Below are 27,620 nucleotides of genomic sequence, written 5' to 3' on the forward strand. Positions count from 1 at the left end.
CTTCTACCTTTAAAAGTGGATGAATTGGGACTGTAGCTCAGGAAAGAGATAATGCCTGGATATATATAGATCTGACAATAAGCTTCATGGGCTTAATAAATCTTCATCGAAAAGGACCTGGGACAAAGCCTTGAGATATACCTAGAGTTAAGAGATGTGATATGGATGATAGAGCAGCAACAAAGACTAAGATTTGATGTGTGGAGTTTCGGGAGTGGAATGGATATATGGGGTAAGGAAGTAATGAGGTGTCAAAGATAATGCCAGTGTTTCTAACCTGAGAGACTAGAAGAATGATAGGAATAGAAGGAAGTTTGAAAGAAGGATTTTTTTTGGGGGGGGGTAGATGAATTTTGTTTTGAATCTCTTAGTCAATAAATTTTTATTTAACTCTGTGCTGGGTTCTAAGTAAGTGTTGGTAAACTTAGAAAGGCAAAAATATCTTCCAAGGAGTTCACATTATAATGAGAAATAATATGCAAGTAACTGGTACAGATCAGTGACACAGTGTAAATGGAAACTAATCTTAGAGCAAAGGCATTAAAAATCAGACAGAATGTGAGATTTGAACTAAATCTTGATTCAAGGAAAGAAAACTAAGGGGCGGAGGTGAGGAAGAACAACATTTAAGCATGGGAGATAGGTAGTATAAAGGCACAAATAGAAAAAAGGAGTTGGTGTGTTAAGTGAGAGGAAGAGCAAGAAGATCAGGAGGTGGGAAAGAAAGTAAAATATAAGAAAAGTATGAAGGGACTAGCTTTTGAAGAACTTTAACTGCCGGAGGTGTGAATATTTGATGCTGAAGATAATTAGGAATTACTGAAGTTGACTTAGTGTATGGTGGGAGGTTAGGAAGACAGTGAGTGATATGGATCATTCCTGATCTTTAATGAAATTGCTTTGGAAGTTGACTGCAGGACCAATTGAAAAAGGGAGAAACCAATTGTAAGGCTATTGTAACAGTTTCAGCAAGGGATGATAAGGGCCTGTACTTGGTTGGTGGGTGTGTGAAGAGAAGAGGGCTATATATTACCTGAATTATATATCAATAGAATTAACTTGTTAGCCTTCTAAATATCATTTTCAAATGAGTCTTAAAAAGGACTCTGTGCTTGACCTTGTTATAGGGGATGTTCATACTGAGGATTCCCATTCTTGAGGACTTTTCAGATGCTCTTACTTGCAGATAACACTGTGCAGCATCATACAATTCCCTGTTAAGGTTCAAAATATTTCAAAAGCCTAAGTTTCCAAAGTAGAAAAACCAAATCTATGAAAAAATCAGTCAACAAGAATTTGTTGAGTACCCTCCTGGTACTCTCCCCAATTAGGATATATCTAGTCAGACCTAAAATAGCCTCTTAAGGAGCTTAAGATTCTTTTAGAGGAAATAGCAAATACCCATATAAGTAAATTTAAAAATATATTTTCATCTATAAAGTATATGTACATATGTATTCAAAATATATGACGTAATTTATGGGCTTTGACAACTATATGGTAGAAGGGCAAAAATAATGAAAGCCTTCATCTTGGAAATGGCACATTTGAAGGAAATTAGAAGCTCCAAAAGTGAAGGTCAGTGCATTCTACTTAAACAAAAAGATGAGACAGGAAGTGTCAGTTGTCCAGATTTATGATAGACATTTGAATGGATAGCCTGAAGAGCACCTAGATTGTTGCTCAGTTGTTTCCATCATGCATGCCTCTTTGTGACTCCATTTGAGGTTTTCCTGGCAAAGATACTAGAATGGTTTGTCATTTCATTCTTCAGCTTATTTTGCAGATGAGAAAACTGAGTCAAACAGGGTTAAGTGACACAGCTAATAAGTGTCAGAGGTCAAATTTGAACTCAGATTCTTCTGACTCTAGTCCTGACACTGAGCCACTGTGCCATCTTGCTACCCATAGACCTGCATTGTCAGTATTTATATTTATTGCATAGACATTGTAGATGGACAGCAAATTGGACCCAGAAGTAAAAAGGAATAAACCAGAAACAATGGAAAGAGCTCTGGACTTGGATTCGGATAACTAGAATTCAGGTCATAGCTCATTACTTAAATGACTTTGGGCAATTGAGTTTTCACTCTCGGGGTGTTAATTTTATCTTCTATAAAATGAAGGGGTTGAAAGAAAGCCCCTAAAGTTGTTTTCAGTCCTAGATCTATGATCCTGTGGGGGCTAACATGATTGCATTCTGCTATGCTACCTCTGTCTTTGACTGTATTTCAATCCCATAAGGAATTTTACTGTCTTCAGGTAACTGGAAGCCTCAAAATAACCTTCCCAGACATTTGCATCTGGATTCAGTGATAGGTTTATTCCTATCTCGAAATTGCACATAATGATTGCCCTATGCCATTGTGACTAATGTACTAGTCCTGCCTGCTTCTTGTCTCTTTAATTGCAGAAGCTAAGCAGCCTGTCCTCTCTGTTTCTTTCATTTGACAGAGCAATTGCACACTTAGCAACAGCTTTAAGCAATTTATTATTGGCAAACCTCAATGTTAAGTAGTACTGTTGTTTGAGTCTTCTACCCTATATCACTAATTTGAAAAATTTGTACTATTTTAGAAATTAGAGCTAGAAGGAACTTTAGAATATAAAAAGTTAGAGCTAGAAAAATACATAAAAAACATAGAAACCATAGTTTCACGCCTCCATTTGTTGTTGTTTTTGTTTGTTCATTTTTCAATTGTGTCTAATTCTTCATGACCCCATTTGGAGTTTTCTTGGCAAAGATACTGCAGTGATTTTCCAATTCCTTCTCTAGCTCATTTTTACAGATTTGGAAACTGAGGCAAAAGACCCAGGGTCAAACAGCTAGTGTCAGATCAGATTAGTACTTAGGAAGTTGAATATTTTTGGCTTCAGACCCAAGACTCCATCCATTGTCCTACCTAGCTGCCCCCTTGGTCAAGAAGATTAAGGGCAAAAATGGCAGGTTAAAGGGATTGGGAAGAGAGGAATGTAAAGGAATTTTCCATAGAGCTGTGAATTAGTTTAAATGTTCTGGAAATAAAGCACCGGCCTTGGAGTCAGGAGTACCTGAGTTCAAATCCGGCCTCAGACACTTAATAATTACCTAGCTGTGTGGCCTTGGGCAAGCCACTTAACCCCATTTGCCTTGCAAAAAACCTTAAAAAAATGTTCTGGAAAACCCTTTAGTGGTGTGGTTGTGTGTGTGTGTGTGTGTGTGGTTGTTAGTGTGTGTGTGTGTGTGTGTGTGTGTGTGCATGTGCAGATACACATATAAAAGTCACTAAATTGTACTTACCCTTTGATCCAGTGGTAACCTTACTAGGCATAAAATCTAAGGCATTCTAAGACAGGTCCCATAAACACAAAAAACCTGGCAGTAGCCCTCTTTTATTTTTTAGGAGGTGGGCGATGGTAGCAAAGACCTGAAAAAATTTGAGTACACTTTATTTAGGATTGACAACAAATTATGTGAGCGTGGAATGGAATATGTTGAATTATGAGAAATTATGAATATGAAGAATTCAAGAAACCTGGGAAGAATGGTGTGAATTGATGCAAAGTAAAGTAAATAGAATTAGGAGAATTCTTAGGGCATTGAAATAAATAATTCATGGTGCAGCTTTCCTTCTACCTTTCAGCAGGAGAGTAGAAGATTAAAAATACATGGTATTTCAGACATGGCCAGCATGATGATTTGTTTTGTTTGTCCCTATTTTTTATAAGAATTAGTTTCATTTAAGGAAAAGAATTAGTTTGTTAGAGGTAAGAGGGGTCATTGGGAAGAAACAGTGATGTTGAGAGAGAGAGACAGATAGAACTTGGAAAGGCAGAGCAAGAAGGAACCTTAAAGACCATTTAGTCCAATACCGTTCTTATACACATGAAAAACATAAAACCAAAAAAGAGTAAAGTGTTTTGTCCAAGATGGCATGGGTAGTAAATCACAGAACCAAATGTCAAAGTTTTTTTTAAGGTTTTTCTTTTTGGTGAGGCAGTGCAGTTAAATGACTTGCCCAAGGTCACACAGCTAGGTAATTAAGTGTCTGAGGCAGCCACCTAGCTGCCTAACTCCCTACTATTATTACTCAACAACTTTCTTCCTTTGAGATTCATAACATTACTCTTTATTAAAAATCAGCCATTAAGTATTTATTGTGCCTACTCTGTTCCAGGTCTTATACTAAGTGTCAGTGATAAAAATAAAGGAAATACTCTCTACTCTCAAGGAGCTCACTCACAAAATTAATGAGCAAAACATACAAACAGTTATCATATAAACAGTTATCATCCAGTTAGCTACATACAGAATAATTAAGGAGTTCCCATTAGAGGCAAGGCACCAAAAATGAGAGGGATTAGGAAAGGATTACTGAAAAAGGTTAGATTTTTGTCTTGATCTTGAATGTATTTAGGGAATCCATAGAGCAGAACTGAGATGGAAGAACATTTCAAGCATGGGAGACAATCAGTCAAAATGCCCACAACTTAAAAATGGAGTGTCTTATTTAGGGAACAGAAAGGAAGTCTATGCTATTGGATCAGAGAGGTGTAAGGGGAGCAAGTATAAGAGAACCTTGAATGCCAATTATCCATCTGATTGGGAATTTTATATTTGATCCTGGAGGTCAAGAGTGAGCTACTCAATTTGTTGGGGTTGGAGAGGGAGAGGAGTGACATGATTGAACTTGTATTTTATAGAAAAATCACTTCGGTAGCTTATTTAAGGTTGGAATAGGGTGGGATGAAATGTAAGGCAGGTTGACCAACCAGCTGGCTATCACAGTAAGTCCAGACATAAGAAGATAGTGGCCCATACAAGATTAGTAGATTTTAGAAGAGGTGGCAGTATCAACTGAGAGAAGGAGGTATATTTCAGAGATTTGCACAGGTGAAACTAATAGAATTTGACACCAGATTGGATGTGGATGTTGGGAGATAGGAGTTGGGAATGACATATAGGTTACAAGCCTGGGACACTGAAAGGATGGTGGTGTCTTTGACATGAATAGGGAAGGATGGTAGGGGAAGATAATGATTCTTGTATTGGGCATGTAGTTTGAGATGTATGCAAGTTAAAGATGGTATACTGGACTTCTGGCCAAGATGGCTGAGAGAAGACAGGTACAGTGCTAGTCTCCTGATCTTCTCTCCTGATATTCCCTCATATATAATATGAAACAAAGCATCTTAACAGAAATCTGATCTACAAAACCCAGAAAGAGAAACTAGGAGAAGAAGATCTACCTCAAGGTTTGTCCTCCAGGATCATGGGTGAGTCCAGGCACAGAGGGTGGACTCTGCCAGGAGCACACGACAGAGTCAGAGCCTGAGAGCTCCACTAGCCTGATCGGCAGTGCAGGTGAGAGTCGGAGCACTCAGATAGCCTGATCAGTGGGGCGGACTAGAGCCTGGAAGCCTAAAAGTGAGACAAGCCTGTTTGGCCATAGAGGCAACTAGGGAGCAGAAGCATTGGTTGTGGCACTGACAATCTGCAGCTTGCCTGCAGAGCTGGAGGGTGAATTCCAGTTCAGGAGAGCTGCAGCCATACCTTCATTTTAGCTGAAGCTTCTTCCCAGAACAAACACAATTACAACCCACCTCTGCCCCAGGTGAAGAGCACCAGACCTCCCTCACCTGTGAATAGGGCAAAACCCACCATTGGACAAAGATAAAAGTACTCAATAGCTTCATCGAACCCCTCCAGGCTAAGGAAGAGGGCCTCAAATTAAGGTCACTCCAGAGAAAGAAATCAACACAGCCTACTGGCCACTCCACTTGGAGTTACTAAACCCAGTGAGTGAAACCTTAAGGGGATCTCAATATCAAACCTCTGAGAACCAGCCCCTCAGCAACATAAGGTCTTAGGAAGATGAAGAAAGGTCAAAGAAAAGGAAGGTCCATAGAGGAATTCCTAGAAGGAAAAGACCCTAACTCAGAGAGACCTAGAACCTCTGAGGAGAATATGATCTGGTCTCCAATACAGAAAGACTTCCTTGAAGAAATCAGGAAGGAATTTAAAATTCATTTGGAAAATTTGGGAGAGACAATTAATTGCAAGAAAAAAAAATAAATCATTGGAAAATACAATTGGACAAATGCAAAAAGAAAATAATTTTCTCAAAACCTCAATTGGTCAAATGGAAAACTTTCAAAAATAGAATTTACCAATTGGAAAAGGAGCTGCTGCAAAAGGTGAATGAAGAAAATGCTTCTATAAAAAAAAAATGGAGTCTGTGGAAACTAATGACTTCATGAGACAAGAGTCTGTCAAAACCAAAAAATAGAAAAAATAGAAGAAAATATAAAATACCTCATCAGCCAAACCACTGACCTTGAGAGTAAAAGAAGGAAAGACAACCTGAGAATTATAAATCTTCCTGGAAACATTGAAGAGAAAAAAGCCTGAACTTAATATTACAGGATTTAGTAATGGAAAATTGCCCTGATATCATAGAACCAGAGGGCAAAATCATTATTGAAAGAATGCATCAGTTCCCTCCAGAAAGAGATTATAAAATGAAAACACCAAGGAATGTTGTAGCCAAATTCCAGAACTAAAAGATAAAAGAGAAAATCCTGCAAGCAGCCAGAAAGAAACAATTTAGATACCAAGGAGCCACAGTAAAGATTACAGAGGACCTGGCTGCATCAACATTAAAGGACTGAAGGACCTGGAATGAGATATTCTGAAGAGCAAAGGAGCTTGGAATGCAGCCAAGAATCCACTACTCAGCAAAGTTGAGCCTTCTTGTCCAGGGGAAAAGATGGACATTTAACAGAATGGAAGACTTTCAACATTTCCTGATGAAAAAAACAGGGCTTAATAGATGGACATCAAACAGGAGGCTTGGGGGGCAGAGCCAAGATGGCGACAGGAGAGGACCATCTCTTAGTTGCTCTAGAGCAAAATTTATAAGCTAAGGACTCGAAGGACATTTTTGAGAGACAGAGCCCACAGAGGGATAGAGTAAGGCAATTGTCGAACTCGAGGTACCTGGGAAAAGGGCAGAAAGGCTTGGCGCCATGGATTCAGAGGGGTGGCCTGTCAGAGTGAAGAAATTTCAGCCTCCCAGGGGCAGCCCCAGGGTGCTGGGAGCCGGGGCTCATAGCAGCAGGGGCAGTTTCCTGACTTACACCCCGGGGAGCACCAGGCACAAGTTGGGGGAACAGTGGGGGGACCTCTGCCAGAGCAAGCACATGAAGCCCAGCCCTCAGGGTACAGCGTGGCCAGGGCAGCCCAGATCCAGGAACCAGAAGCAGGCAGAGCTGGTAAGCAGTATCCCCCAGGGCATGAGCACACTGAACCTAGGGAGGGGAGTAAAGAGAGACTGCCAAGCTCTGTCCTCTTTCCCTGGAAGAGGACTCTGGGGTTCTGACCACATTCAGATCCTAATCACAGTCTAGCCCCCATCCCAATAGAACAGCAGGGTCCTCCCCACCTCAGCCCCATGGCAAAGGGGTGTGCTGGTGGTCATTTGCAGACCAGGAGGGAAGACAAGAGACTCACACATGGAGATCCTTGTGGGGTCTCCCACTAAAACTCAGAAGCTCAGGAAGCACCCCAAAACAAGGCACAGGCTGGGGAAATGAGTAAGCAGAGAAAAAAGAGGAACACCATTGAGAAATACTTTGCCTGTGATCCCAAGAAGGGTCAAAACACTCAACCTGAAGATGAGAAAGCACAAGCTCCTGCATGTAAAGACTCCAAGAAAAACAGAAATTGGGCTCAGGCCATGACAGAGCTCAAAAAAGACTTTGAAAATGAAGTGAGGGAGATAGAAGAAAAATTGGGAAAAGAAATGAGAGAGATGCAGGAAAAACATGAAACTGAAGTCAGCAGCTTAGTCAAGGAGATCCAAAAGAATGCTGAAGAAAATAGCAAATGAAAAACCAGCTTAGGTCAAATGGATAAAACAGTTCAAAAAGTTATTTTGGAGAATAATGCTTTAAAAAGCAGAATTGGCCAGATAGAAAAAGAGATAAGAAATCTATCTGAGGAAAACAAATCCTTAAGACAAAGAATAGAACTCAGGGAGATTGCTGATTTTATGAGAAATCAGGACTCAATACTTCAAAACCAAAAGAATGAAAAATTAGAAGAAAATGTGAAACATCTCATTGCAAAAACAACAGATATGGAAAACAGATTTAGAAAAGATAATTTAAAAATTATTGGAATAACTGAAAGTCATGACCAGGAAAAGAGCCTTGCCATCATTTTCAAAGAATTATTACAGGAAAATTGGACTGATATCCTAGAAGCAGAGGGCAAAGAAGAAATGGAGAGAATCCACTAATCTCCCCAAGAAAGAGATCCAAAAAAAACAACCCCCAGGAATATTATAGCCAAGTTCCAGAACTCCCAATTCAAAGAGAAAATATTACAAGAAGCCAGGAGGATACAATTCAAATATTGTGGGGCTGCAGTCAGGATCACACAGGACTTAGCAGCAACTGCATTAAAAGCTTGTAGGGCTTGGAATATAATATTCCAGAAGGCCAGAGAGCTTAGAATGTACCCGAGAGTGAGCTACCCAGCAAAACTGAATGTCCTCTTTGAGGGAAAAAGATGGACTTTCAATGAACCAGGGAAATTTCAAATGTTTCTGTTGGAATGGCCAGAGCTGAACAGAAGGTTTGATCTTCAAATACAGAACTCAAGTGAAGCCTAGAGAGTGGAGGAGAAGAGGAAAATATGAGAGAATTAATGATGATTTTTTTTGTTTTGTTTTGTTTTTTTAAGTTTTTGCAATGCAATGGGGTTAAGTGGCTTGCCCAGGGCCACATAGCTAGGTAATTATTAAGTGTCTGAGACCGGATTTGAACCCAGGTACTCCTGACTCCAGGGCCAGTGCTTTATCCACTGCACTACCTAGCCTCCCTGGACTTAATGATGATGAGCTACATGTATTCCTATATGGAAAAATGATACTGATAATACTCATATGAACTTTCTCATTTAATAGAGCAGGTAGAAGGAGCTTTTATATATGAAGCACAGGAGAAAACTGAATTTGAAGATATATTGTGGTGTAAAAATGGAGTCAATAGATAAAAGGGAAATGTAATAGGAGAAAGAAAAAAGAGGAGGAATAAGATAAGATATTTCATATAAGATTTTTCTTTATTACAGTGAGCTATTGCAGTGATATGGAAGGGGGGAAGGGAAGGGGGAATGAAGGAATCTTTGCTGTCATCAGAGGTGGCTAGGAGAGGAAACAGCATATATATTCAATGGGGTATAGACATCTGCAGTAATAAGAGAAGGGGGACAGGGGGAAGGGGGGGTGAATGTGAGTGAGTGATGGAGGAGAGGATGGACCATGGGGGGAGAGTGGTCAGATATAACACATTTTCTTTTTTACTTCTTACAAGGGGCTGGGATTGGATGGCCTCTCTGGGACCATAGGGCTGGGTGTGTGTTGGGTAAGGGGTGGTATGTGGGCTTGGAGCTTCTTGGCCCCAGGGCCAGGGATTTGTCTGCTGTGCCACTCAACTACCCTAAGCAGAGACAGAGTGATAGGAGAGAGACAATATAGTACATCGTAGTAGAGAAGTATGAATGGAGGGAGTTAGGATCAGTAATGGCAAAGGTGGAAAAATATGGAAGTAACTTTTGTGATGGACTTATCCTAAAGATTGTGATCCACCCACGATAGAGCTGGTGGTATTGGAACACAGAGTGAAGCACATTTTTTATTATTATTTTCTGGGGGGTGTTTCAGGTCAAATGGAACTGAGTGGCCTGTCTGAGGCTGGATCTGGTCCTGGGTGCTCCCGGCTCAAGGGCCAGTGATCTTTCTTCCACCTGGCCGCCCCTACTTTATTATTACTATTTTATTTTGGGATTTTTTTTTTTTTGGTTTCTGTAGGGAAATGGGATTGTGGTGGCTTGCGTGGGGTCACAAAATTGGGTGATTGTTGGGTGTCTGGGGCCAGATTTGGGCTTGTGTGGTCCTGGCTCCAGGACCGGTGTGCCACCTGGCCATACCTACAATTATTATTATTATTATTCTTTTTTTTAACTAATTTAAATTTTTTCTTTCCCCTTTACTTTATTGCTTATGCGGGTCTATATTTTCTTGCTGGGAGGAGGTATTATGTTTACTCTTCATTTTAATGTATTTATTTATTCTTATTTTGTACAAATAATGTTTTTTATACACTAATAAAATATCCTTGTTTAAGAGTAAACATAATACCCCCTCACCCCCCAAAAATATAGACACGTATGCACAGGAATACAGGTAATTCATCATCATTAAGTCCCTCATATTTTCCCCTTCTCCTCCACTCTCTGTGCTTCACCTGAGTTCTGTATTTGAAAGGCAAATCTTCTGTTCCCCTCTGGCCATTCCAGCAGGAACATTTGAATTCCCCTGGTTCATTGAAAGTCCATCTTTTTCCCTGGAAGAGGACATTCAGTATTGCTGGGTAATTGATTCTCGGTTGCATTCTAAGCTCTCTTGCCTTCCAGAATATTATATTCCAAGCCCTACAAGTTTTTAATGTAGTTGTTGCTAAGTCCTGTGTGGTCTTGACTGTGCTTCCTCATTTTCCCATTGAGTGTTTTGATCCTTCTTGGGATCACAGGCAAAATATTTCTCAATTGTGTTCCTCTTTTTTCTCTGCTGACTAATCTCTCCAGTCTGTGCCTCGTCGTGGGGTGCTTCCTGAGCTTTTGGGACACCCCCACAAGGATCTCAGTGTGTGAGGCTCTGTCCTCCCTCCTGGTCTGTGAATGACCACAAGTGCATCCCTCTGCCACGAGATTGAGGTTGTGGGGACCCTGCTGTTCTATTGGGTAGGGGGCTAGACTGTGATCAGGGTCTGAATGTAGTCAGAACCCCAGTGTCCTGTTCCAAGGACAGAGGACAGAGCTCTGCACTCTGTCTCTGCTCCCTCCCTAGGCTCTCATGCCCTGGGGGTTCCTGTTTACTGGCTTCTGCTTCCTGTTCCTGGATTTGGGCTGAGGTGACCAAGCTGTTTGCTGTGTGCCCTGAAGGCTGGGCTTCACATGCTTACTCTGGCAGAGGTCCCCCCCCCCCCGTTCCCCCAACTTGTGCCTGGTGCTCCCTAGGGTGTAGATCAGGAAACTCCTCCACTGCTGTGAGCCACGACTCCCAGCTCCCTGGGGCTGCCTCCAGAAGGCTGAAGTTCCTTCGCTCTGGCGGGCCACTTCTCCGAACCTGTGGAGCCAAGCCTTTCCACTTTTTTCAAGGTTACCTTAGGTTGGAGAACTGCCTCACTGGGTCCCTCTTAGGATTTTCTCTCTCGAAAATGTAGAGTCCTTAGCTTATAAGTTTTGCTCCAGAGCAACTAAGAGATGGTCCTCTCCTGTCGCCATCTTGGCTCCGTTCCCCTATGTTTAGTCTTAAACAAGAATATTTTAGTAATGTATAAAAAAAAATTGTTTGTACAAAACATGGATAGATAAATGAATGAATGAATGAATGAATAAGCAAATGAAAAAAAAAATAAATAAATAAATGCAAGAGGCTAGAGACGCATGGAAAGGTAAAGAAAAACCTGCTGTGCAGTAAGATGAAACTGACTATATTCCCTCCTTGGAGAAAGATTCTCATAACTATTGAGAATTGTAACTCTGTTAGAGAGAATATACTTAGCCAGGAGTGATGGATACTCATATGACTTTTCTGTGACTCAGATAGAATGTTTTAAAAAAACAATACCTTCTTAAAAGGGAGACAGTAAGGAAATGGGAGGATGGAGGAGATTGAATGGGGTAAATCTCATTACATTAAGAGATCCAAAAGACCTATTGCAATAGAGGGGGAAAAGGGAGGAGCTGAGAACCACCTGAATCTTCCTCTCATCAGACTTGGCCTAAAGTTAACTTATACAACACTCAGTTAAGTTAAAAAATTTATCTTACCTTTCAAGTATTAAAAGGGGAAAAGCAGAGGGAGGGCATAGGGAGGGGGAGAAAAGAGGAAAGTTACAGAAGGACAGGAGGGAAGAAGGGGAAAAGAGAAAGGGGAAAGGAAGAGATGGGGGTTTGATATAGGAGGGCAAACACACTGAAGGGGGCAATATTTAGAAACAAAACACTGGGGAATATGGATAAAGAGAAAAAAAGGAGAAAAATACAAGCAGAGGATAGATAGCATGGAGGGCAATAAAGAGTTAATAATTATAACTTTGAATGTAAATGGAATGAACTCTCCCTTAAAATGTAAGCCAATAGCAGGGTGTATTAAAAACCAGAATCCTACAATATGCTGCTTACAAGAAACTCATTTGGAATAGAGAAATACATATAAAGGTAAAAGTAGGGGTAGCAATACTTATCTCAGACAAAGCAGCTGCAAAAATAGATATTATTAAAAGAGATGAGGAAGGAAACCATATCCTCCTAAAAGTTACCATAGACAATAAAGTAATTTCAATACTAAATATGTGTGTACCCAGTGGTATAGCATCCAAATTCTTAGAGGAGAAGTTGAAGGAGTTACAATAAGTTATAGATAGCAAAACTCTACTAGTGGGTGACCTCAACCTCCCACTCTCAGATTTAGACAAATCTAACCATAAAATAAACAAAAAGGAAATTAAGGAGATAGATTGTTAGAAAACCTAGATATCATAGACTTATGGTGGAAACTGAATGGAAAAGAAAGGAATATACTTTCCTTTCTGCAGTACATGGCACTTACAAGAAAATTGATCATGCACTAGGGCATAAAAATCTAATGATCAACTGCAGAAAGGCAGAAATAGTGAATAATACATCTTTCTCACATCATAATGAAGTAAAAATCATATACAATGCTAGACCAGGGAGATACAGACCCAAAACTAATTGGAAACTAAATAGCCTCATTTTAAAAAGTGAGTGGATCAAGCAACAAATTATAGAAAGAATTAATTATTTCTTCCTAGATAATGACAACCAACATACCAAAACCTATTGCATTCACTTGTCAGCTGTCAGAGGATATATTATATTTTTAAATGCTTACATGAATAATTTAGAGAAAGAAGAAATCAATGAACTACATATGCAACTAAATAAATTAGAAAAAGAACAAATTAAAAACCCCAATTAAGTACCAAATTAGAAATTCTAAAAATTAAAGGAGAAATTAATAAAAATGAAAAAAGAAAACTATTGACCTAATGAATAAGAGTTGGTTTTATGGGAAAAAATGAAATTAATAAACCTCTGGTCAATTTGATAAAAAAAAGAAAGAAGAAAACCAAATTACTAGTATCATACGTGAAAAAGGTGAAATCACCACCAATGAGAAGCAAATTAAAGTAATAATTCAGGAATTACTTTGCCCAACTGCATGCCAATAAATTTGACAATCTAATGAAATGGACAAATATTTACAAAAACATAAGTTGCCCAGGTTAAGTGAAGAAAAAATTAAAAACCTAAACAACCCTATCTCAAAAAAAGAAATTCAACAAGTCCTTAGTGAACTCCCTAAGAAAAAAATCTTCAGAGCCAGATGGATTCATAAATGAATTCTATCAAACATTTAAGGAACAATTGGTTCCAATCCTGTATAAACTCTTTGAGAAAATAGTTGAGGACAGAAGTCTGCCTAACTCTTTCTATGACACCAATATGGTATTGATAACTAAACCAGGAAGAGTTAAAACAGAGAAAGAAAATTATAGACTTATCTCCCTAATGAATATATCTGCCAAAATCTTAAATAAGATCCTAGCATATCAATTACAACAAGTTATCACTAGGATAATACAATAATAAGTGGGCACACATCAACTGCTCATGGATAGGCTGAGCTAACATAATAAAAATGACAATTCTACCAAAACTAAATTACCTGTTTAGGGCCCTACCAATCAAAATTCCAAAAAATTAATTTAATGAGTTAGAAAAAGTTGTAAGTAAATTGATAATCGAGAAATAAAAGGTCAAGAATTTCCAGGAATTCAATGAAAAAAAGTGCAAAAGAAGATGGCTTAACCTTACCAGATCTAAAATTATATTATAAAGCATCAATCATCAAAACTGTTTGGTATTTGCTAAGAAATAGAATGGTGGGCCAGTGGAATAGACTAGGTGCAACAGCAGAAAATGATTATAGTAAATATATCCAGCTACTGGGATAAAAACTCTCTCTTTGATAAAAATTGCTGGGAAAATTGGAAGTTAGTATGGAAGAAATTTAGCTTAGACCAGCACCTCACACCCTATATCAAGATAAGATCCAAATGGATACAGGATTTAGTCATTAAAAACATTATTAAAAGCAAACTTGAAGATCAAGGAATAGTTTACCTGTCAGATCTCTGGAAAGAGATAGAGAACATCATTCAAAACAAACAAAAAAATAATTTTGATTACATTAAATTAAAAAGCTTTTGCACAAATAAAATCACTGTAACCAAGATCAAAAGAAATATAGTAAATTGGGAAACAATTTTTACATCTAGTATTTCTGACAAAGAACTCTTCTCTAAAATATACAGAGAGCCAAGTCAAATTTTCAAAAAAAAAAAGCCATTCCCCAATTGACAATTGGTCAAAGGATATGTATGCAAAGGCAATTTACAGATGAGGAAATCAAAGCAATCCATAGTCATAAGAAAAATTGATCTAAATCATTTCTTATTAGAGAAGTGCAAATGAAAGCATCTCTGAGATACCAGCTCACACCTGTCAGACTGGCCAATATGACCAGAAAGGACAATGAGTAATGCTGGAAGGGATATGGGATATCTGGGACACTAATGTATTGTTGGTGGAACTGTGAACTCATCCAACCTTTCTGGAGAGCAATCTGGAATTATACCCAAAGGGCAACAAAAATGTGCATACCCTTTGATCCATCAATACCACTACTGGGACTATATCCTGAAGAGATGATGAAAAGGGGTAAAAACATCACTTGTAAAAAAATATTGGGGCGGCTAGGTGGCGCAGTGAGGGCGGCTAGGTGGCGTAGTGGATAAAGCACCGGCCTTGGAGTCAGGAGTACCTGGGTTCAAATCCAGTCTCAGACACTTAATAATTACCTAGCTGTGTGGCCTTGGGCAAGCCACTTAACCCCGTTTGCCTTACAAAAACAAAAATAAAAAAAAAAAACAAAACAACAAAAAAAAATATTCATAGCAGCCCTATTTTTGGTGGCAAAGAATTGGAAATTAAGGGAATGTCCTTCAATTGGGTAATGGCTTAACAAACTGTATTATATGTATGTCATGGAACACTATTGTTCTATTAGAAACCAGAAGGGACAGGAATTCAGGGAAGCCTGGAGGGATTTGCATGAATTGATGCTGAGTGAGATGAGCAGAAAAACACTGTACACCCTAACAGCAACATAGGTGTGATGTTCAACCTTAATGGACTTGCTCATTCCTTCAGTGTAACAATCAGGGTCAATTTTGGGCTATCTACAATGGAGAATACCATCCATATCTAGAGAAAGAATTGTGAAGTTTGAACAAATACCAAAGACTATTACTTTCAAATTAGAAAAAAAAAACCGTTATCTTATTACTTAATTTTGTGATTTCTTATACATTATTTTTCTTCCTTAAGAATATGATTTCTCTCTCATCACATTCAACTAAGATCAGTGTATACCATGGAGCCAATGTAAAGACTAACAGAATGCCTTCTGTGGGGGTGGGGGGGTAGAGGGAGGGAAGCAAGAATGGGGGAAAATTGCAAAACTCAAAATTAATAAAAAAAATCTTTCTAAAGATAAAAAATGATGCAATACTGGAGGTGATAAGAGAAATCAGTACTAAATAAGTTCAATGAGAATCATCAGCATGGACATGAATCCATGAGAACTGAGTCAATCACCATGTGAAACAATATAGAAGGAAGAAAGAGGACCTAGCTCAGAGGCCTGTGGGACACTCATGGTTAATGGGCATGAACTGGATGAACATCCAATGACACAGACTGAGAAGAATTAGGGGGGAGAGAATCAGGAGTGAATAGTGTCCAGAAACCTCGAAAGAAGGGACCAGATTGTGGTAAATGCATTTAAGGAAAGAGCAACAAGGACAGCAAGGCAATGAATGAAGATAAGTATTAATGAAATACCTTTAGATTTGGCAATTGAGATCATTGGTAACCTTGGACAGAGCAATTTCTATTGAATGATAAGACTTAAAGAAAGATTGTATAGTTTGAAGGAAAGAAAAGAAGTACTTTTGAAGACAACATTCTCAAAGAGTTTAAGCTACAAAAAATAGAGGACATGTAGGGGCCAGAGATGGAAGGGTCAAGTTAGAGTAGGTTTTTTTGTTTCTTTTTTATTGTTGTTATTGAGGATTGTGGACACATGGGTATGTTTTATAGGCAGTATAGGGGAAACATGTAATAGTCATATACTGTCATCCAACTCATTCCTCCTGCTTTTTCAAGAAGTTAGTTAACTGCCCCAGTGTACATAGTGTCCTGATTTCATGCTTGAGGACTCTATACACCATGACTTCTCAAACCTTGTTCTCACATTTGGAGACTTCAGTAAATAAACATTATGCTATCTTGATTTATCATCCTCCTAAACTTGCCTGACTTCCTTTATTCCATTTCATACACAGAAAGATAAGTCTTAACTTTCATTTGATCATCACTCCTCATTGTTCCTCTGTCTAGGAGTCAGAAATCTTTTTACTATAACCTCTTATCCTTCTATCTCGTGTCTTTACCAACAGCTATTCTTCATCCTAACATTAGTAATTTGTTGTTTTTTCTCTGTTAAAATATAATCAATTTTACTTTGGGGAAATTTACTTTGGGGAAGTTTCTAAAACCTCCCAGTACTTTTCTCAGAAGTGTTTATGATATATAGTCTTGACATTTCTATGTATTCTACAACCTCTTCACCTTTTTCATTTATTATTCCTCAACCATGTTTTTTGACATATTTTTCTGCTATCCTCTTCTTTGCCAGTCTTGCATTAAAGACTGCTGATTATTAAAAAGTATATTGGGGGTGGCTAGGTGGCACAGTGGATAAAGCACTGCTGATTGTTAAAAAATATATTGGGGGTGGCTAAGGTGGCACAGTGAATAAAGCACCAGCCCTGGAGTCAGGAGTACCTGGAGTCTCAGACACTTAATAATTACCTAGCTGTGTGGCCTTGGGCAAGCCACTTAACCCCATTTGCTTTGCAAAAACCTAAACAAAAACAAAAACAAAAGTATATTGATTTAAATAGATAGGATTTGTTGAATTATTTATAGAATTTTTCTCCTTGTCCTTTGCAGTAGGTACTGGAGCGGTATAATTTTTTCATAGAAGTCTGCAAATATTTATCTTGAATACTTCATTAAGAAATAATCCTATAGTTTTTGAAATGATTTGTTATTGCTATTGAATGCAGATTAAAAGCTACTCCTCCAACTTATTTGAATCCAAGGAGAACCTGTGAACTATTTTTCATTTAGGTACAATTTACTTTTGCTTTCTGACTTTACATATATCAGTATTGATAACAATTTAATTCAATTTTTCCCATAGTATATCCAATTATTTGTTATTGGTTGATGATTTTATATTTAGAATGCCATCAGATGAGTTAATGTTAGCAGACTATGTAAAAATTGTCATTTATAATAATCTTTTCATTTTATCTGGTCTTCTGTTACCATCACTGCAGAAGTAGAAGTAAACTAGAATCCTGAGGGCTATCTTGGTTTTTCTTTATGTCATATAAATTTCCAATTAATTATAACTTGTTTTTAAAATAATGCAATATAAAGCATGTGGTTTGCTTTTAAATTTCCTTTTAATCATTTTAAATTAAATAGTTTTGGTGGGAGGATTTTGCTTATATTGTGCTTTTACTTATTTAGAGTTTTTATATTTTTGTGTTCTTATTTTTTCACTGCATATTTTTATATAAATATATTCACATTTCTTTTAATAGTTTCTATTTCTTATTTTTTCGCTGAATTTGTTTTCTCATTTATGCAGGTAAATGCTCTGCTAGTGAAAACTGCAACATAATTTATTTCTCATTATGGATGTTTCTTTTCCATGTGATTCCATTAATTATATATAAAGAAACTGTCTAATATGTTGAACCCTTTTTTGAATCTTAATACTTTTTGAACATTAGTTGAGTGACCTATCCTTAGATTTTACTATTATTTTTTATTATTTTCATCATATATCTTTTCTCAGAAGTGTTTTAAATCATTTCTTGAGTGTAAGTTGTAAGATCATGGGTCTGAGATATCCAGTCTGGTTTTAGGCTGTTATCTACCTAGACAAATCATATATCTTTCCATTGCTCTTTATACTACTTTCAGCCTTAGTTATTTTGAGATGACAGTATTGCATTGATTTCCAGCCACAAAGTATCTTTGGATTACATTGAGTTTAAAAATATGGTTTGGGGGGATCATGTGATTACTAAGGTAGTAGAGAAGTTCTTATCCTTAAACTTTTACAATCTCTTAACCACAGAAAATGAATTATATTAGATAGGAAGAAACCAAAACTGAATTCACAAATGAGACAAAAATACCACTTAAAGTTGTAGAATATTATGAAACCATATCAGAATTTAAATCTGGAATTTACTACTCATTATCCTCAATCCCTAAACTGTTATGAATAAAAGCAGATTTGTAGGTTTATGCCGCTGCATATTGGACTTATCAGCTTCAGCCTGCTCTGTTCCCTTCACAGTGACTTCTAACTTCAATTCTCTCTCATTATGAGATATTATTACTTTTATTCATAAAAAGGAAAGAGAAAGGGGATAAGGCAAATGACAGAGATAAAACATAGAGTGGAACCAACAAGAGGGGGGAAAGAGTTTATATATTTGAGGAAGAGGTGAATTAAAAACTCATCTGGGACCATATTCTCCACTAGGGGTTTTTTCCATGTCTGGGATTCAGACTGGGCCCCCACATATTTGTGAAAAACCTGAAGATGTCTAGCCTCAGGTATCTGTATTGCAATAAAAAGGGTCAAAGAATGAAGACAAAAATCAGTGACGTATGACCGATGATACAGTAAAAGGATTGAAATACTGAAAGATTAAGGGAGAATATCTGAACAAAACATCTAGTTCACAAGCAGTATAAACCAACAAAGAACTCTTAAAGACTGGGGAAAAAATAAGTAAAAATTTGGAGTAGATTACTGTAAAAATATTATACCATGAAGAAAATGAAACAGAACTCTTAAGATAAATAAAAGAATTTTGGAGATTCCTCTCAGTTCACAAACCAACAGGGCAAAACTACAGAAGATTCAAAAGAAAAATAAAAAACTTAAAAGAAAGGAAATAAGTTAGATAAGAAACAAAGGTCTAAATCTAAAATTTATAAATACAAAGGAGAATTGTTTTAAATTTAAAATAATTTAGAAGGCATAATAGATAACACTAGCAAAGAAGTGGAGGTTCTGAGAGAAGCATGAACAGAATTAGAAAATAAAATACAGAAATTGTAGAAAATTTCACAGAAGAGGAAAAAGACAAGAGCCAAAGCAACTGACTTTGAAGACAGGGTACCTGGAGATAAATTAAGGAGGCTATACTGCAAAAATATATACATGAACATTGCCTAGAACTTTTAAAATCAAGAAAAAGTGTGACATTGAACTTGGAATTAGGAAGGCATTCATTTAAATGTTATTTCAGACAGTAGCTGTATGACCCATGGCAAGTTGCTTAATCTCTGTCTCATTTTCCTCATTTATAAAATCAGGGGATTTGAATAAATGGCTTATTTGATACTTTCCCTTTACAGATGTTTGATCCTACTATTACACACAAGGAGTTGAGCCTATAACTATGTAGGTCAACACCAGATAAAAAATCTCACTTTTGAAACTGCATGAAGTGATTAAATTTTACCATTTCAATGGTCAATAATCAACTGCAAAGAAATGTTGATTTGGATAATCTAGGATTTGGGAAGGGAGGGCATGTTTTTTAACAAGTTATGAGAAATAGAAGAAAATGAAATAATATTCTAAAAAAGTATATATGTGTATATCCATGCCACATATATGAATATGCGCACATGTGTATTTATATATACACCTAATGATAATAACAAATTACAAAAAGTAATAGCATTTTGGCAGTCTTTCTTCACAAAGAAATATCCAAAATCCTATAGGAACTAGAAAAGGCAGATCCTAGGGAAAATCTCATTGAATCCTTCTAGAGTACTAAGTAAGCCTAGAGCTTGAAGCTATATGCCAAGGCAGAAGGGAAACAGTATTCTAGGCCAGGCTCTCACCAAGGGTAGCTAGCTGAAATTGTGTTTCTCTGACCTGAAAGTTGGATCTGCCTTTTGGTCTTGGATTTAAAGCTAGTTTGTAGGATGTGCTCTGGTTTAGACCATCCATTGCCAATCACCAAGATACAGTACTCTGTCCAGATGCTTCTAAGGCCCTTGTAGAACACAGATTAATTACCCAGATAATATAGAATAATAACAAAGAAGATCCTACCACTATTTCCAGAATTGCACAATGCCTGACCCCAGTAATTCTTTAAAAAAAATCTAGAAAAATGAGTAAATGAAAAAAATAATAATTATTATGCCATTAGTAGGGTGCAAGATACTAAGTCAGAAGATCATCCATATCATCTAGGAGCAGAGTCTCAAAAATTAAAGATGAGAAATTTCCCACAAGCTTTACTAGAATTCCTGAAAGAAGAACCCAGTATAGATATGCTTATGAATTAGAGAATTCATAGTAGGATAACACAGGAAAAATAAAGAGAAAGGCAAATTAAAGGCAAACATCTTGAATAGAAGACCCTTGCCTTCCCTCCACCCCACCCCCCATCTTAAGAGGTTTAAACAAAGGAAATCTAGACTAGGAAAAATTTGAACTACAGCCTTAACTAATCAAAGAAAAAAGGAAAGGTAAAAAGAGAGTTAGACCCAAATAAAGGGGAAAAAAACTAAAAAGGGGAACAGTTGAGGAAAATTTTTGAGAATAGACTAGGATGAATGATTGGTATAAGCAAAATTAATCATAGTGACAAACATACTGACTTACAAGAGAAAAGGACACATACAGCAGTACACACAACACACAAAATAAATGGTTGAAAACATATTCTTAACGATGATAAACGTAAATGTGGATGGATAAAATAATCCAGTCAAGGCAAAGAGAGTGGCAGAATGTATAAGAAGAAAACCCATCAAAGTTATTTATACAAGAATCCAATACAAAATGTAAAGATACGAAAAGGGAAAAAAATATTGTTTTGAAGATGTGGACAAAATTTCATTGAGAAGGGAGAGAGCTATCTTAACAGGACTGATGTGTAGGGAATTTAGGAACTAATATATTAACCACAAATGAACAAAATACTATAGATGTGGTCTTAATTGGCCAAGTATAGCAAGATTATATAGCCTTCTTATTCCAAGAATAAGATTTTCTGTATCTTTTTTAGTTTTAAATTTGTTTAAATGATAGGCATTCTCATTCTCTCTCTCTCTCTCTCTCTCTCTCTCCCTCTCTCTCTCTCTCTCTCTCTCTCTCGCTCTCTCGCTCTTTCTGACTCTTTCTGCTCCCTTCCTCCTCCCCATTAAAAAAGAAGGTAAAACAAAGCCCTCATACCAAATACATATAGATACTCGAAACAAATTCTTGTATTGGCCACATCCAGAAATTTGGCTCATTCTGCTCCTTATATCCACAACCTCTTTGTCATTCTTGCTTATTGGTCCTCTGGAATCCTGGTTGGCCCTTGCATTGATCAGAATTCCTAAGGCTTTCAAAGTTGTTCATTTTAACAATGTTCTTATCATAAACTTCACCTTTCTTTTTTCTTTTAAAGATTTTATTTGAGTTTTACAATTTTCTCCCAATCTTATTTCCCTCCCCACTCCCCCACCACCACCACAGAAAGCAATCTGTCAGTCTTTATTTTGTTTCCATGTTGTGCATTGATCCAAATTGAGTGAACTTCACCTTTCCTAAAGCTGCCAAGCATCATGTTTATTTTCTGAGCTACCATCAAATGTTGATTCATATTGACCTTTCAGTGCAGATCTTTTTAGATCAACTTTCTAACATCTCTCTCCCTTCTTGTACCTGTGAATTTCTTTTTCAGCCCAAATGAAGGCCTTTCTGTTTATCCTTATTCAGTTTCATCTCATTCTATTCTAGCAGAGAGAAAGAAATATATAGTGATTGTTCAAAATACATGTATTAATGACCCAATAAAATTCCATTAGGATATGTCACAATTTTATTCAGCTATTCCTCAATTTTTGAACATAAAGGTTGTTTGTGGGATTCTAATGGTTCTAATTTTTAGTTTTGCTTATGTAAATATTTCCTTTAAAAGATTGCGCATATATGTTCAATTGTTTTCAGTACCTATAATGAAAAAAATATATACTTTTTGATAGTGACTGAAAATTGGTTCTGTGAGTGATTATTATGTGGTTCTTGGCTTTAACAAATAAATCTAATGTGATATATATTTTGTCCACAGGGTCACGTAGGGACTACTGCAACTAAAAAAATTGATGTCTACCTCCCCCTGCACACAAGCCAAGACAGACTGCTACCTATGACAGTTGTGACCATAGCACATGCCAAGGTGCATGACCTAATTGGCCTAATCTGCTGGCAGTATACAAGTGAAGGACGAGAACCCAAGCTCAAGTAATTCACTTTCTTTTCTTCTTCCCTTTGCTATTCAACTTTCTTCTGCTCAGTCTCTGAAATCTCAGAGAAATATTTATAAGCACATAAGATTTACTAATCATGCAAATAATTTATCTTCTTTCAAAGTTTGGTTTTGTTTTCTGTTGGATGAAAAGACTAAATAAAAATGCTGGCATGATCTCCCTTCCAGAGTGACCATGAGGAATAAACTTTGTAAACCTTAAAATACTGTAGAAAAAAGTTGTTATTATTATATGTATTGCAAATGAATCTTGTTTTAAGATCTCTTCACTCATTAAGATTTCATTAAATAAGAATATATAATAATTACCTAGCTGTGTGGCCTTGGGCAAGCCACTTAATACCATTTGCCTTGCAAAAACCTAAAATAAAAAAATGAATAAGAATATATATATATATACATATATGTGGTGAACTGTAAAATACTATGCACAAACAGATATGAACTTATTTTCATTTTAGTAAGCATTTTTTTATGTAAGATTCAGATATTTAAGTATTATCACAGCACTTAGAAAGCTTTACAGTGTAGGAGAGAGAATAAGACAAAGCATATCAATAACTCATTCCCATACCTTTTAACCACTGCTTTCTCTCTAATGAGTTTTTCTTCAGTTTCCTTATGAGACTCTTTTCTTAGAGTACAGATATCCTAAGATGAAGTTTGGTGCAGTAGAAAGACTAGAAAGAGTATTTGGAATTAGAAGACCCTTTGAATCTCAGCCCTGTAACTTACTTAGCACTTAACAACTTACTTTGGGGCATATTATTTCTCTGACCCTTAGTTTGTTTTCCTTTATCATCTGTAAAATGAGAAATGAACTAAATAATATTTTTATTTCCTTCCAGTTCTGTGGAGTTTTTGGCATAAAATAGAGCAAAATCATTGAATGAGATAGGGGGGGAAATCTCAAAGCATTATGGGGCAGGGGAAGAATGAGAGAAAGAGGCAGTTAGCATGTTACTAATGGATAGAGGATTAATCTTGGTTTAAGATAATCATTAGAAATTTTGTGAGTTCTGTGAGGAGTGTATTGTGAAAACTTTAAAACTACCATTAAGGTGTAAACATGGAGAGGGAAGAAATTAAAGGGGAAAGGGAATGGGTATTTGTTCAGTACCTGCTAGGTATCAGGCTTGTGACTCGGCACTTTTTAGATATTTCAGTTGGTTCTCACAGCTATCCTAGGAGATAGATGGCTATTATCATCCATAATTTAAATTTGATAAAATTGAATCAGTTTGTAGTTAAGTGCCCAGCATCACACAGCTAAGACATATGGGAGGCTGAGTTTTGGATTCAGAACTTCCTGATCCTAGGGCCAGTGTTCTCCCTACTCTGCATATTTTGGTGATTATCATTATGTCTTTGTTGTTGTTATTTGATGAGGATTATAGATTAAGAGCTGGAAGGAAACTCAGAAGCCATTTCCATTTTTTTTTGGCAGATGTTAAAGTAAAGCCCTTAAAGAATGGGTAGAATCTCTAAGAGAGAGATCGAGGGGAGGGGTAGTGGAGGGGAAACATTCCAAATGTCAATAATGGGAGAAAACTAGTGAAGGTTACAGATGAGATGGTGAGTGTATGAGATTATGTGGTAGTGATAACTTTTCGTTTAGACAAGCAAATGGTAGTTTTTCACTACCAAGCAAAATTTTTCCACTTTCAGCTGGCCTGTTGAAATTATTTTTTATTATTCTGTTCATCTGGGAATAGACAAAAGGAGTTTTGTTCTTAATATCATAGTGCTAAACTGAACCAGGCTTTTAAGAAATAATCTGTTCCATGCTCTACTTCACCCCACCTTCTCTTCTCTTCATTATATAGATACTCCGAAAGATACTTGAATTCATCTTTTCAGATACTCTCTCTATGTAAATATGCCTCTGTTTATCCACCACCATGTTTTCTCAATCCTTGGTAATTCATGTTTTATCTCTAAACTTCTATAGAAACTAATTTTAAAAAATTGTTAGGACCATTTAACGATTTTAATACTTCAGGACTACCAGTGTACAGTTTGTCTCATTTTTGCTTCATTGTACTTCCTATGTGAAATGAAAGATTTGTTATAGTCATTTTTGTTGGAATGGACTTTAGAAACACTTGAATTCAACTTGTTCTCTCTCTTTTTTTTTTTTTTTTTTTTTAGGTTTTTGCAAGGCAAATAGAGTTAAATGGCTTGCCCAAAGCCACACAGCTAGGTAATTATTAAGTGTCTGAGACCATATTTGAACCCAGGTACTCCTGACTCCAGGGCCAGTGCTTTATCCACTGTGCTACCTAGCTACCTCCCAACTTGCTCTTTTTATTATGATAAATATTGCCCATATGTTTTTTATGCCAGTCGTTTCCAGATGCACTCTGCCACATACTTGAGCCCTACTAAAGTATAGTAAAATCAACTCAAATAATCTCGACATCATCCACTGTACATTTTACATCTTGCTTTCCAGTTTTTATGGAAGTGAAAATTTAGGCCCAACAAAATGAGGCCTGAGATCAAACATGTCATAAATAGCAGTTCTCACTTTGAACCCTCTCCTCACTGCAAGTTCTTTCCACTTCTCATTTTGCCTCCTTTAATGTTCCTTATATAGTTGTTGTTTACAGGAACTCCTTATGTAAAGTTTTCCTTTTAATTTTCATAACTTCATTTTATCTCATAATGACGTTGCCAACTTTTATTAGGACTCTTAAGTTCTGTGAAACACATATTTTCAAGAGTCCAAAAATAGCTACCAAACTATATAAAATAATTTTTAATGTTTAAAACACCTACTTAATGACAAACTATTTCAGGTGTTTGGCAGTAGCATTTTCTTGAATGTACTTTTAACAGTTTCTAGCTTTTGTTGCTTAGAGATCCTGACTTTTGTGAAGAGAACTCTTTAGTTTTATCTCATCTGGCCCATTTCTTTTGGTCCAGATTATATTATAGTTCCTTATGGCATATAATTTAGGTAAAAATTTCACTAAAGAGAACAAAAATATAAAACAGAGCTAAATTGGACCAAGTGTATAGAGAAGTGAATTGGATTGGAGATGATGATGCAGTTGGGAAATAGGAAATGGTTGGAAGAAAATCTTTGGCTGTATTAGCTTACTCCAAAAAAGCAACCAACAGAACATCAGTAACTACTGACACTTTACATCCTTTAATTCCACTTTATGAGCAGAAGCCGTCTTTGATATGTATTCTTAGTGGGGAACAATGAGGCCTAGGCCTTTGTGAGTAATATTTAGTATTTACCATTTCTCAATTGAAAGATCTAGAAAATAGAAAATCTCATGTTTATTAATTATTGTTTATTATTAATTAGTATATAAATGTTAATTTAAAATAAGTTAAATTATATATAATAAAAATCTAATTATTGTTTATCAATTAGGAAAAAAACATCTGATTTCGTAGAAAACATCACTGCTTTATAGACTCTTTTACAATAAGATGTCTCCTCTTGTGAATCAAAATAAATTTGAATTCTTTGGAAAAGATACCAATGGAAATATCCCTAGTCAATGACCTGAACATAAGTATAAGAGAGATGTAATGCCTGCCAAACATATTCACCATTAGGATAAATGAGATCCAATAAGGAAAATCAAAGGCAGATTCTCCCTTGACAGTTGATATACCAGTTTGTGGGTGAGGATGGACTGAAGAGACCCATGATTTTTCAAAGAAGTTTGGCATGGCCTGCCAAATATAGTAGTCTAAGTGAAGTAAAAATGTTTATTCCTTGATTTCAGTAGAATTGTTCATTAATATTTATATTTGGGACAGGTAGAATAGCTGTGCAACCAAATGGATCCAGCATTTAAGAAGAGGTGGAGAGAGGCGGTTTTGCAAAAACTCTTGTGTTTATTTTTTCCAAGTTTCCACAAAAGTAAAAGTCCACCTTTTCAATATTAGCATTCTGTTAATATTGCTTTATATCATTGAGACATTGCAGATAACTGTGTTTAAAGAAGGAAAAATGAGCATCACAAGTATAGCAATAAAAAGGTGCCTAATGTATGTGATCCAGCTGCAACATATAACCTGGAAGGAATTCTAAAGAACAAAAGTATCAAAATAGCAAAATATGATATCAAAATATATTAAGGAATTGTACAATAGAAAGATGAGTTTAGTTGACCATGCAGCAAGAGGAAGGAATGACAGATGGACTGCCAGACTCCATGGTTACCTTTTCAGTGTCAAAATATATAGAGGAACACCTCCAATTTGTCAGGTGAATTATCTGTAATGAACTTTTAAGAGGATAGGCCAGAATTGTATGGGTTTGACAAATGTAGTTACATTTGTGATCTGAATCTATGAACGTAATTATGAAATGATCACAAATTCACTTGAGTAGCCAACCCATCATATCCATTCAGCTATAATCCTTTCTTTATCTCCATGTATTTTTTCCCCTTGTATGGAGTGAATTCACTGGAACATTCAGTCCTCCTCCATTGAGTCTGAAGATCTGTCTTTTGAGTCCTGCCCCAACACTTAATCCTTGTCTTAGAGAATATCATTTTCATATTATGTCACATTTTATTCCTCTGGAAAGTAATTGTGCTGTTTATTTACTTCCCAAGGCTATATTAAGGAACATGTTATAGAAATGGGAACTGTTTAAGTTCTGCTTTGATGCATCATCCTAATCATGAGCCTTTTCTGAGTTCTTGACTGCTGTTTTCCTTTTGGTAAATCCTGCTGGATTGGAAGAATTTCAAGCACCATCTTAGAGAGGAAGTACATAGTGATTAACAAGGCAGGTGCTGCACTGAGTGAGGAGAAACTTGTCTCTAGAGCAAGGTCTATCATGTCAGATGATGAATTTTTCTGTCCAAGTAGCTAGAACAGTGCCCTCCCAGGTGTGAAGTTTTTGTTGATCTGCATCAGTGGAGGAAACTCCCATACTAATGAAATTTCATCATGAATCTTTGAAGTATTATTTTTATTGTATGCCTCATACTTTT

The 27,620-nt window shown here is 36.6% G+C and overlaps 1 protein-coding gene across 9 annotated transcripts in view; it reads left to right on the forward strand.

Annotated features, from left to right (window-relative positions):
* The window catches only part of MAPKAP1 (MAPK associated protein 1), a 357,394-nt gene that overhangs the window by 158,072 nt on the left and 171,702 nt on the right, over nt 1–27,620 (forward strand). For all 9 annotated transcript variants that reach the window (XM_074211563.1, XM_074211565.1, XM_074211567.1 and 6 more), the window contains one exon: nt 22,447–22,619. In XM_074211563.1, the coding sequence (XP_074067664.1) occupies nt 22,447–22,619 (173 nt within the window). The remainder of the gene's footprint in view (nt 1–22,446; nt 22,620–27,620) is intronic.

Source organism: Macrotis lagotis, chromosome 1, assembly GCF_037893015.1.
Source record: "Macrotis lagotis isolate mMagLag1 chromosome 1, bilby.v1.9.chrom.fasta, whole genome shotgun sequence".
NCBI lineage: Eukaryota > Metazoa > Chordata > Mammalia > Peramelemorphia > Peramelidae > Macrotis > Macrotis lagotis.